The sequence below is a fragment of the Podarcis muralis genome, chromosome 10, assembly GCF_964188315.1.
Source record: "Podarcis muralis chromosome 10, rPodMur119.hap1.1, whole genome shotgun sequence".
Lineage (NCBI taxonomy): Eukaryota > Metazoa > Chordata > Lepidosauria > Squamata > Lacertidae > Podarcis > Podarcis muralis.
The window spans coordinates 44774557-44787644 of NC_135664.1; the positions used below are offsets into that span (position 1 = coordinate 44774557).

A 13088-nucleotide genomic window follows, 5' to 3' on the forward strand; every position below is an offset into this window, starting at 1 on the left:
ACCTAGCAGTTCGAAAGCACCCCCGGGTGCAAGTAGATAAATAGGGACCGCTTACTAGCGGGAAGGTAAACGCCGTTTCCGTGTGCGGCTCTGGCTCGCCAGAGCAGCGATGTCACGCTGGCCACGTGACCTGGAAGTGTCTCCGGACAGCGCTGGCTCCCGGCCTCTTGAGTGAGATGGGCGCACAACCCTAGAGTCTGTCAAGACTGGCCCGTATGGGCAGGGGTACCTTTACCTTTACCTTAACTGCTAGGGAGACAACTGTTGTCTGAGAACACTTGTAGATTTGATAATTTCAGAACTTTGGTATTGAATTTTGAGGTAAAATGAAGTGTAGATGGTTTGCTTGTACTCTGGACTTCTTTTTCTTTTGTTTTTCTGTTGAATGAAATGTTCTCATGTCTCCTTCACTGAAGGGGAATGTGCAGGTTGCACATCCGAGTTATAGAAAACATATGTAAGTTCAACTATGGGCTAGGCTACTTGTTTCTCACCATTTCTGAATCAACTGCAGTGAAAACCTCCAGTTCCACATTTTCCTGTATATTCTTGTAAGCAACCATTTTTAAGCCTTATGCTTAAAATGTCAGTTAAATGTGGTGGTTAATCTTCAGACTCTTTTAACAAAAACATTTGAAAGGATTATGCATTTAAAGTTTTCTAATTATTCAGCAGTTATTGTCTGAAAATAAGAAATTATCTAAATGTTCAGTAGCAACATCTTTTTCTTGTTGCTGGGCAGATATGAGAGTGCATACTCCTGATTGGTAGTTGAGTATCTGCTTCCTCAAGCCAATCGGATAAGGTAAAATTATACGGGGAGAGAACTCGGTAACAATGAAGCAAGCTGCCGATTTATTTTCCCTGTGTGAAGATCACACAAACTAAGAGTGTGGCTACAGCTGGCTCCCTCTTGGGTATGTTTCAGAAATTACAAGGTCTCAAAGAACAAGGGGGAGGAGGAGTGCTATTACTATTATTACTATTATTTATTTTTTCCCTCATTAATGTTCTTTTGGAATGATGAATATTGTGTAAAGGAGAAAATAGTTTTCTGTGTACAATAGCTTAAACAGCCCAATCTTAATTAAATGCTTAGGAGGTAGAAATAAGATACATAAGCGCTAACTTGCAATTAGACATAATTCCTCTTTGTTGGCGATATGCATGCTTTTCTTTTTCAAAGAGATATACTTCATTTTTATTTAATGTAGTAGAGAACATTTGTGGCATGTAAATTTATATTTGTTCTTTATTGTAAATTTATACATAATTTTAAAAGCTCAAATCAAGCTTATTAAATATAAATATATATATTGCATTTTTTGATGAAAAACTAATGTATTTACAGAATGTGATGAAATTAAATATGAAAATGAAAATTAATCTAGAACACTGATTCTTCCATATGGCACTCAACACGCTCCCAGATCTTCTTTGTGTAGTATGCATAAAGTTGAATTTTAATAGGTAATTTGGAAATGTTCCAGCCAGATTCTAGAAAAGGAACATTTTGTTCTGTACTCTGTTTTTGCAAGGCTGGAATCTACGACCCTTTATCTAGAACTAGATACACTGGCCAATGACTGTCCTTAATTTCTTTGCAGACATTACTACATGCAAGTCAGTTTTGCTTGTCTAGACTATATGGAGTAATAAGTTGCAGGGTTACCATGAATGCTACATGATTATATAATTTTATTCTTGTAGAGATTCTATTAGTGCTTTGGACAAACACTATGCTTTTGCAAAAGCAATGGCTGTGCTGTTCTAGAGTACTTATATTATGTAGAGAACCACTGTATGCAGTCATTTTGTATTCTAGCTTATGTTGCTGCCTTTTGAGAATCCTTTTACAGTCTCCCCCCCTGTTGCCAGGCAAAACTCAAAATACTAGCAGCTGATTGGCTAACCTTTTCAGCTACTCAAGAGCTGCTCACATGAGTTTACGATTATGGGCTAATCCACAGCAGCTATGCTAATACTTTCTTTGTTGCCATGCAGCAGTGATCTCACTTAAGGGAAAAACATGGGGGAGGGGAGGGGAGGGGAAGGAAAACTACCTCATTGGTAGAGCAAGGATCCTTTTGGGTATCATTTTAAGATCCAGTGGTACACTCCTTTTACCATATAAGCACTTACAACTACAACGTGGGGTAGCTTATTACTAAGGGGGGGGGGGGAGCAATGACTTGAGGAATCTTTTGTGGTTGTGGTGATTTTATACAAAAGGATAGAATGTTTAGCATATTACTGTGACTTCTTATGCAAGGAGAATGTGTGGTGTTTAGATACAACAGTACTATTCACTACTATTTATGCATTTGTATACTTTTCTAAAGTGAGCATTAGGCGCTGTACTGTAAAACATCATTTTCTTGAAGGAAAGCTGTTGAATTCTCCTGTGATACTTCTTTATTTGGCACACAACCAATAAGGGCATATCCATAAGAGGTGTGTTTGGATGCATTGAATCAAACCAAACAGCACTGGAACATAAACTTCATTAAAATACCAGTTGTCTCTGGGGCAGTTTAAGAATCCTCGCTTAAACCAGAAGAGATCAAAACTCTCACAATGCAGTATATTTTTAGATACTACTGCAGAAATTAGCTTAACTTTCTTATGAACTTGGTCTTGTGAATCATAACACCATTTTTGAAGAGGCTTAAAGTATGGAAGTTGTTACTCACTGAATAAGATGAGTAGGATCTCCCAGAATCAAATGAATATACACCTATTTTCAGGTAAGAAAACAATTTTACCATTCCTCTGCTCTTCCTAGAACCAGAAAACGTATGAAAGAGAACTGCTGATTGGCTTGCACGAATATGGCCAAATTATCTCAAGTGCTCTGTGTGATCTAAATCCCCAGCAGCTTTGTGTGTCCTATTTCCTTCAGTAGTCTGAGTTCTATTAAGTGGTACAGTGTGCACCCTTGTGGATGTGGATTGAAATTGTACTGTAAAATCTGTCTTTACTGCATATGATATATAGGTAGCTTAGCAAACCATCTTTCATTTGTTGTCTTATTACTTAAACATTGTATAATGGACAGGGTTGCATGCCTTCAACAAAGGATCCTTTGGCAAGATAGAGAAATTTCCATGTAAATAAGTGAATGACAAAATAAAGATAAAATTACAATTATTTTGTTAAGTGTTTTAGCTTCTATGATTATCAGTTGCAGGTCACATAATATGGCTGTCATGATAAGGCTTAAATATTTTTGTGTGACAGTCAAAATATCTTAATGATAAATGCAAATTTAAATAGGTCTAAGGCAGCCAGCCAGAACTTCAATAATGTTCTTCAGGAGACCTTTTAACTGTTTAATTTGTTAACTCATCCTGCACAATGAAAATCAGCTTATATACATCCATCCTGTTAGGAAAGTTATGTATGTATAACAGTTTTTGTTACATAAATAACAAGTTGGCAAGTTGTGGTAGGAGAATGCAATATCAGTTTACAATACTTGTTTCAATGTTTGTTCGTTCGGGGCCATTTGGCAAATGTGAGTTTCTTTTTTTAAAAATTGTGGCAGAATTACAAGATGAGCAATTTGGTGCATGTTCAACTAAATGGTTTTAGGAGTTTTGCACAGACAAAACCATTTAAAAAAAACATCCCCTCCCAAGGTCTGTTTTGCACATCACATTAGACCACAGTTTAAATAAATGTTAGAATAAAAAAACCTATTAGTGTTCTGTGTGAACTCAGTTTGGTACCATAATGATGCTTTGTTAACAATGGTTTGTGTGTGGAAAATAAACCATGTTGTTGCTGTTTTACTGACTTTAATTATGGTCCAGTATTGCATGTGAGCTTTGGCACCTCCTTAACTGATTTAAGTGTGGTTTGTTTCATTGACATGTCCAAATCACCCACTAATGTAGAGACTAGGGAAGAGTTTCTGGAAAATGTAATAGCTCTCAGCAACTCTTATTTTACATTTCCCGAGGATGACATCACTGGCTGATATAATAATTTCCCTGTTCCATTCCTGCTTCGATTTGCTTCTGCGGCTTGAGAGGGAATTGAAAACTTAAATGGAACTTCTTTGAACTATAGCTTTGGAGATGTTTCGACTGATGGGTGATTGTTTGGCTTTGGTTGGCAAATTAATGTGGTGATGAAGTGCTGTCTTAAAAACAAATGACTTTATCCAAGAATAGCCATAATTCTTGATAGTGACACACAAAAATAAAATGTAGAAACCCAAGAATGGGTGTCAAATATGGGGGGAAGTTGAAAATGATGTTCTGTGCCATTACAGTCACTATAGCAAACTGGTGAAACTACTTAAGTGTGTATTAAGCTGCCTTTCAACCCTGTTGACAGCAGAGAAATCTGGTAATTCCAATGTAGGTGATCCTAACTAAACAGAATGAATTCATGGTAACAACTGGTAGTTGGTTGAGAGAAGAAAAATAAGAGGTGTGATTGCAGAGGAAAGGACTAGAAGAAGCTACAAAGGAGCATGGGCACTTCTTGGAGGAATAGGTGGGGAAAGCAACTATTTGATGACAGTTGCAGAAAATCAAGTTTCCCATACCCTTGTTCTCACAGACAATCCATGGAGGAGAAATGGTGATGTGGTGAGGCTGTATCAGATGTTAAGCACCACAAAGGGTTCGGGGAAGTTGGGTGGAGAGAGAGCTAAAGGCAGGAAGTAGGTGGGATGGAATGAGAGCAGAGTATGACAAGGCAAACCATAGTTTCTTTGACCATCTGTGGCTTGGCTGTAACATGGTATGAACCAAGCCTATGTGAACTCCAAAGTTCCTACATATGTCTGACTACTTCAGGAGTTATGTTCTGCAAAAGAGTAAATTAGAAAAAAAAATCATGTTAATTATGTATTTTTCATACTGAGGCTCACAGAATAATTAACCATATTTGTGTACTGACCTTTGTGGGTTATTTTTTAAGTCAAGATGGTAAATAAAACACCAAGGAAAGGGCACATTTCAAATCATCATGTTTAATCTAGTTCCCATTTTTTGCATAAAACATACAGTGGTACCTCGGGTTAAGTACTTAATTCATTCCGGAGGTCTGTTCTTAACCTGAAGCACCACTTTAGCTAATGGGGCCTCCTGCCGCCGCTGCACTGCCAGAGCACGATTTCTGTTCTCATCCTGAAGCAAAGTTCTTAACCCGAGGTACTATTTCTGGGTTAGCAAAGTCTGTAACCTGAAGTGTATGTAACCCAAGGTACCACTGTATTTCCTGGGAAAAGATGCATTTTGCTGTGACAAATTATTCTGTTACAATTAATTTTTTTAAAAAATGGTATTAAATTTATTATTTATTACCTTGGGAGCATACTTCAAAGCTTTTAGTCATGCAGCCTCGTGCATTTTGTATATGTGTGTGTGAGTGTATTTGCTTTAGAAGAACAGTTGGGAAATTAAATATTTCTGTTTGATTCTTTCTTATATGAAGGACAGCAGGATCACATACTTGAAGGTTTGAAGTGCTTAGAACTTTCCAGAATCAACAGCTGGTAGTTAATGGGCAAAATAGTGTTTGCTCATGATAAGGAAACCAAAGACCCAAATTAAATATTCATAATTTACACAATTTATGATCTGCTGTGTCACAACATCCACAAAGGATGTTGATGTGAAGGGAACATGTGTAAAACGCTTGTTCCTTTTACAGTGAGAAGTGTAGTGTTTGTAATGGTTTGTTTTTATAAGTGCAGGAATATAGACTTTTTTTGCAATAACAATAAATGTATACCAGTGCTCTTGATGTACCAACCACACCAAAGCCAGAAAAATGGAACAAGGTGATCTTGGTAAAGTGTGTGTGTGTTGCATTAACATTCATTTTTCTTAAAAATGTATACCTTTACAGAATCAAGATGGAAAACAATGAAGAACGTCAAAGAAAGATTTTTAAGGCCCGCAAAACCATGAGAGCAAGTGACAGGCAGCAGCTTGAGAGTGTCTATAAGGTAAAGGAGGAACTTCTGAAAACCACAGATGTCAAGTTGTTAAATGGGAAACATGAAAACGGGGATTCAGATCTTAATTCCCCGTTACTCATTTCTGAATGTACTGAGGGCAAAGAAGTGAACGGCATAGAAGATTTATGCCTTGACTCCGAAGGACAAAAAATGGACTCTGAAGAACTCATGGATGCCAAAAGTCCAGATGTGAAAGAGAACCAGGTTAGTGACCTGACTCCTAAACTTGAAACCCTGACCCCTGAGAACATTGTTTCTGAGCAAGAACATGAGGATGCTAGCGCTGCTCCAGGCTCTGAACCTGAAAATCAGGTGCTTGACTGTAATATTGATAATGACTTGCAGGACGAAGTCAAAGTCAATGATGATTTGGACCACAAAGATAATTGTATAAAAGACGTTTTGGACCAGAAAGCCACACCAAGCGAGCCTGAAGAGGAAAGCAAAGTAAGCTGTGATATTAATGACAGCTCAGTAGAACCAGTAGAAAAAAATGAGTTAGCTCTTGCTCCTGATACACCTATGGAAGAAGAAAAGAGTACCAAGGAAACTCTTCTAAAAGAGAACATTGATGAGGAAGCAATATCTAGTAGTATTGATACAGATGTAAATCCAAAGGAGGAAGCTACTCCATCTGCAGAACCTCTAGAGACCAGCACTCAAAAAGCTGTAGAAGATGAACCAGCAGAAAACATTTTGGGAAATGCAGCCACAATGGAAACAGAGGAAATTATTCCAATTTTAGAAAAGCTGGCTCCAGCAGGTGAATTAAGTTGTTTCCCCAAATCTACTATGCTTCCAGTAGAAAATCCTAACTTGGATGCAGAAGATAAAGCAGAAAACCCATTAAATTCTTTAGCCAAACATGAAAGCAGCGAAAGTTTGCCCAAAGAAGCTTTCTTGGTACTTTCAGATGAAGAGGAACTCTGTTCTGTTAAAGAAGCTGAAGTGATAATGCCGAATGATTCAACCCCTTCAGGTGAGTGGTATTTTTTCTTCCTTTCTTTAAAAAATAAGTCTTTTCAAGACTGTTCTGAATTATCTTCCTGTGTTCTTGGAAATCTGCTTGCTTGTTTTTTTAAGGGAATGTGCTATTCAGCAGTGGACAAGTTAATGTTAAATTTAGTATGAATTTTATCTATTGTTTTTATGCTAGATTATTAAAGGATGGTTTCAAGAGTTCTACAGAGCAAACTGCTGGTTTACCTGGAACAATTCCTGTCTGAAAGCTGTCCTAAACATGTATGACATATGCTACTGGTTACTACTTGTGGTTTCTAGTTACACCACATGGATAATAGAAGAAGCTTGATTTTGTTGCTGTTAACAAGTCCTTGGCTTTATGGAATATTTGAATGCAGTCGGACTGGGTTTTATTAGTTCTAGTTTCGCCTTCCCTACTCAATGTCTACTTAGCTATTTTGTTTCATTTGTGAATCACTTACTATAAATCTTCTCAAAGCATTTTAACAATAAAGCCATCAACATTAAAACATATATAAAACAATTTCATATGTAAGAGCAATTTCAAATCCAATATAGATATAGAAATCTCACTCCCCATTCTGCCAGCTGCAATACTTCAGTGACTATTTCCAGATCAAGGTTTGTTGTGGAATTTGGTGCTGTTGCTTCACACAAGATTTTCACATTGTTCACATAATATCATCATGAAAAGTCAACCTGTATTTTTTAACATTTAAAATTGGAATTTCCTCTTCCTGCAGAAATTCCATTAAGTAAAAACAAGCCGTTACCATATGAGCACAACCTAGTTATTTTGTTACCAACAGTCTAAACAATAGGAACTTGCCTATTTCACTAATTACTATATGCTGAAAACATGTCTGAATTTCCACTACCCAGTTCTGGGGATCTGTATTCTTAAGATTGCAACATATGTGAGGTTTTAACTAGTATGTGGTGGGCTAGATATGTTTTTGAAAATGCCTGCACACAAGTACAGAACTACACATGCACCCATAACAGGAAAAGGCAGCAGAGGACAGGGAAGTAGTGGTTGAGGAGAGAGGCCAGAGAACAGCGTAAATATTTTATCAAAGACTGTACATCGGTGAAAGTGAGAATAGTGGAATACCTATGAAAAAAGTCTGAAACATGAAGTGTGTCACATTCCAGTGGTGCTCACAGAAAAAACTAAATCCAAACAATCAGTTTCTGATACAAAGTCCCTGTCTAGAAGCATGCTATATATGCTATTTCCTTTCCCTTTTGAGGAAAAGGGATTCAGTGCAAAGTTGTATTTTATAGACTTTCACCACCATCTTGATAAATTTTGAAGCCATAATACAGGTGCTGTAGATCGTTCAAAAGTTGTGTAGCTATGGTCTATACAATCTGCTGATACTCATCATCTTCAAGGGTGCTCACGAGTCAGTTCTTGAGGTTCAATGGATTACAGTGGTCAGATACCAATTATTGAGGAAGAGGGCAGAATTGACTTACCTGAAGCTGATATGCAGGACTTCCGACAACAAGCACCGCCTGAACACCAAGTAGCAAACTTCGATGTGCACTGCAGGCAGCAAAATTGCTTTAGCAGTTAGTATGAACTCACCTTCCCTCAAATAAAGAGGACCACCCATCTTCTCTGCCTAATCTGGATTTATATTATTTCATTTACCCTCACTCACCGTTACAGGGTTTAGACACTGGTTCACAGTGGAGGTAGCTGCCCTGGGATGAGCAGAAGATGAAAATGCAGTTGGGTATCATCAGCATACTGAGGAGTGTATGGACATAAATTTGACCACAGACTTCATGTAAATGTTGTGTTGGGGACAGTATCAAACACTTGAGGAATGCAGGACAGTATCTCATAATTCTATATCCCGAGACACTAATTGGTATGAAATTACTGTATAAAATCTCTAGACCTTTACAAGCCCAGAAGAACAAATGGTCAGTATTTTCAAATATAGTTGAGATATTTTGGATCACAGCTAGACTTTGCAATCAGTGAAACTAGAATGGTCTCTGTAGTTCAGTCTGCTTTGATATTATTTCCACAAAGAATGCCTCAGGCCACAGCCACTTCCCACTTAGTGCTCCAAAACGTAAATGAGATGGCCACAATATTGATGTAAAGTTGACTTCTTCAGCAATAGTAGACACTGCTTTTTAAAGATTAATATCGCATGCCTCTCCCAAAAAATGGCACTGATATTTTCCTTAACTCTTGGAACTATGTCTTATGACTGGATGCAACTAGCCAATGGAAAGAATAAAAACAAACTAAAAGGAACAGCTGTGATGAGCAGGTGCCCTGGTGTCATGGCATCTAGTTTGAACAAAATCCTAACAGTTTTATACATAAAACAGCTGTCTGTTTTTGAGCACCACTAGTTGAAAGGCACTCGGAGCAGCTAACAATTTAACATGTAACAAAAATCACATGCAAAAAACCAAGTAGCCAAGGTAAGTAAGTCTTAGACGAAATCAGCAAGTTCTAAAACACCTCGTCCAGGAAAAGGTTCTCCATCTCATGCCAAAAAGTCAACAAACACTGCCCTGGAAGTGCATTCCAAAATTGGGGGCTTTTCAGTACATCACCCCAGTTTTGGTCATGATCCTTTTCACATTCAGTGGTGGAGGAACAGTTAAGAAGTGCCTTTGAGGAATATCTCAGCAGTGAACCAGTGACATATCTGGACATACTTTCTGGGTTAGTGTACTTCTACAACCTGTTTTACTATATTTAGAAGAAATCAGATGAATGATACTTTGAATGCAGTGGGTGCAGGTAAGAACATCTCTACTTCCATCATCAGTATGCCATAAGTCAAATGTATTCCATATATGTTTGGTTGGATTCAGCTGAGGGTTGCACCATTTGTCTTCAAGCTGTCATGATGCTGTCATGATGCTTTATTCTCTGCAATCCCCCAAAAAACCAAGGGTTGCCCAATTGCAGCTACAACAGAAGCACCTATTTGCATTTTCTTTTGAAATAGTGGATTACAAATCCTTCATAATTCTGGACAAGGTGAGCTCTGTGAGCTTCTGAGGGCAGATCATTTTGACTATTTAGGAGTTGCAGTTCTGGTTAGTGTCCTGGCATTCTAACCCTGTATCAGAAAATAATCTGTCCATGATAAATGTATCATTGTTACAACTGATCATCCTATTTTTGGCTTGTACAAACAAATTAATAGTCTATGTCAACAGTATATTAGGAAAGTTCTATGGCAACTATCAAATACTAAGCTAAATGCTTCAGTGTGTTGCTGTGGATTTAGATGTTTCTCAGAACTGCTTTGGAAAAGACTTTCACACAAGATGCACACTTCTTTGTATACATTTAGAGTTTGCTAGACATCAAAACAGGCAGTATGCTAACAGATTTTCCAGGCCCTCCTTAGCACCTAGTGCAAAGTGCTTGAAGTCACAGTTTGTTAAACTTCATAGGGGATACATGGCTGAAAGGATACAATCCCTATAGACTACACCTGTACACTTATTTTCTGCTGGAGCTGATTGGTCTAAAATTGCCCCACCTTGCACTATCTAGCCAGGTTTGTAGTGTCTCCATAAATAATTTAGATATATGTACTTGCTGGTACTAGAAATACTGTATCCAGCGTCCACTGAAAAAAGATTTTGAATGGACATGGCCCATGACTGTGCTGCTCCTCCTCCTTACCTGAGCCCCATAATATACTGTCTTCCTCCATTGCCTAATTGGGTTGATGTAACTTCTCATTCACAGTCACTTGCCAGGACCTATTATGGTCAGTCAATTCAAATTATACTCAATATTTCCCCCTTCTCTCAAAAGTAGCCATTAGCATTCAAAAAACCTTGCAATCAACACTGTAGGCATGGAAAAACTTGGTCCTCCAGCTGTTTTGGGACTACAGCTCCCATCATCCCTGACCACTGGTCCTGTTAGCTAGGGATGATGCGAGTTGTAGTCCCAAAACAGCTGGAGGGTCAAGTATGGCCATGCCTGCGGAAAACACTAAAACATCCACACTCTACATAACCAAGATTCACCATAAAAACCTACTAAGTGAATTTGATAATTCATGTAAGATCATCCATGAAAGCATGTTGGCTTCACTGTGGTTTTTTCACATTTCATTGTCATGTGTATTTGTCAGGAGCTTGTCCTACACTCAAGTAGGACCCTGGCAGAGAGACATGCCTGACTGGCATGTTCTCTCCCTCCTGGTCGATCGGGAGCTTCAGAAGCTTTCTTCTGCCCAAACATCACAGCGACCGATGCCAACAGACGTTGGCACACCTAGGGATCCGCAGAGTGTTCGCAGTTTGCATAACAGAACTCCGCAACTCAGCATTTTGGCTAATCTACTTATATGTAAATAAACACGGAGCACTGCAACATGGCTCCCCCTCTTTCTAGCATCAGACAGCAAAGAGGAAAAGAGCAAAGGACAATAGTCCCACTTCACGGAACACAGTAACACAAACATCCTGTCTCTGTCACTTCCCACACTGTGGAGTCAAAACATACACCGTCATGTGATGGACAACAATCCCATGACTGCAATCACGGAGCAGGAATTCTAACAGTATTGATGGATATGGTACTTGGCTACCTTATCAAAAAAGTTCTTACATAAAACTTTTTTTTACAAAAGGACTAATTTATATTTTCCAAAAACTATGCAAGCATATTTAAGGACTGCTGTGACCTGTATAGGTTCTGCCTTGTTAAGAGACTTCCATTCCTTCAAGAGGTGCTTAGCTGGCATTGAGGAATCCTGAAATTGATCTAGAACCAGGGTTGTTGACTGCCTCGCTTTTTTTAATTTTAATAAATAAAACTTTTTAAAATAATCATTTAATAGCTATAAAATAAATATACTGATTTAATAAACAATAATAATAAATGAATGGCAGAACATGAGGTTGAAACGGTAGAGTTGGAGAGAACAGATGGTGAAATTGAAATGTATTACATCTCTGGTCTCCACCTTGAAATCTTCATAGCCTTATCTCTCATTAAAGTAAACACATTCCTTTTGCATGAAGGAAGGATCAAGTGGCAGTTACTTTTGCTTTCTAGGCAACACTTTGGTCAAAAGAAGAGGGGGGGAAATAGCATTCAGAACTCCCTTGTTCTTTTAAAAAATTAGAGCAGGCTTTTGTTCTGTCTTCAGGCCTTTAATGACCAAACTCCCTTCCCTTCTTTAAGCCAGAAAGCAGCTCACATATTGAATGTAAATTTCAACTGGCAGATGGTGAAATCTCTGAGTCATAAATTATAACCCTCTCAGAAATAATTAAGAAACAGAGCCTTTTGCAGACCCCATACCCACCAGGATCTTATGGCTTTTGGGCATGATGTTGATTCCTCCACTCACAATTCACTTAACCTTTCCAGGGTTCCAAGGAGCTGACAGCTTCTTGTTCTCCTGACACAGAAAACTTCTTTCAGAACATCAGGGATTAGTCCTCTATTCACTGCCGCCCTCCCCCCAAGTGAATTCTTTAGCAAAGAATCATGTTTGGCTATCATTTATCGCCAGATAATTATCTCCATCAGCAGCCTGCTGACAAAAGATGTTCAATCTACCATGTTCCTCCCCTGGAAGTTTGCCTCACTTACTTCTTGGCTCTAGATTCAATCTAGTATATATCGAACTGGGCTCCTTTGGGAGGAAAAGTGGAATGGAAATGTAATAAATATATAGTGTGAACACCAAATCTGCAGGAACACAGATGTCTCCCTAGAATCTGATGCCAGAACTGGATACGATCAGCATACTGATGATCACTCAGCCCAAATCTCTGGTTAATGGTGACCTCCCCAGACATTTCATGAAGATGGTTTCATGTAAATGTTTTACAGACTGGAGGATGAAATTGACCTCTGCAGCTATACCCAGTAATATCAAAAGCCACTGAAAATGGGGATTAAGATGTCTGTACTCACCCTGTCCATTTGTCATTTTAGTTTCAAAACAAGGACAGAAGTGAATCTAGAGCATTCTTTTCGGGAAACTCATCAGAGTCTCTAGAATTGAGCAATTTGGCTTCATCACACTGTTCAAAATCCATGTATTCTGCTGGATTGCACCCTTAGAACTAATAGTGGATAAGAAACCACTCTTTGTTAGTG

General features: G+C 38.4%; 1 protein-coding gene across 8 annotated transcripts in view; it reads left to right on the top strand.

The window, feature by feature from the left end:
• ATF7IP (activating transcription factor 7 interacting protein) overlaps window positions 1-13088 on the top strand; it is a 67468-nt gene that overhangs the window by 27439 nt on the left and 26941 nt on the right. For 6 of the 8 annotated variants that reach the window (XM_077935432.1, XM_077935431.1, XM_077935429.1 and 3 more), the window contains one exon: window positions 5869-6959. In XM_077935432.1, coding sequence (XP_077791558.1) covers window positions 5876-6959 — 1084 coding nt within the window. In that variant the 5' untranslated portion in view covers window positions 5869-5875. Of the gene's footprint in view, window positions 1-894; window positions 918-2607; window positions 2748-5868; window positions 6960-13088 lie in introns of those variants that run through there. The other 2 variants (XM_077935434.1, XM_077935433.1) reach the window with 2 other exon arrangements.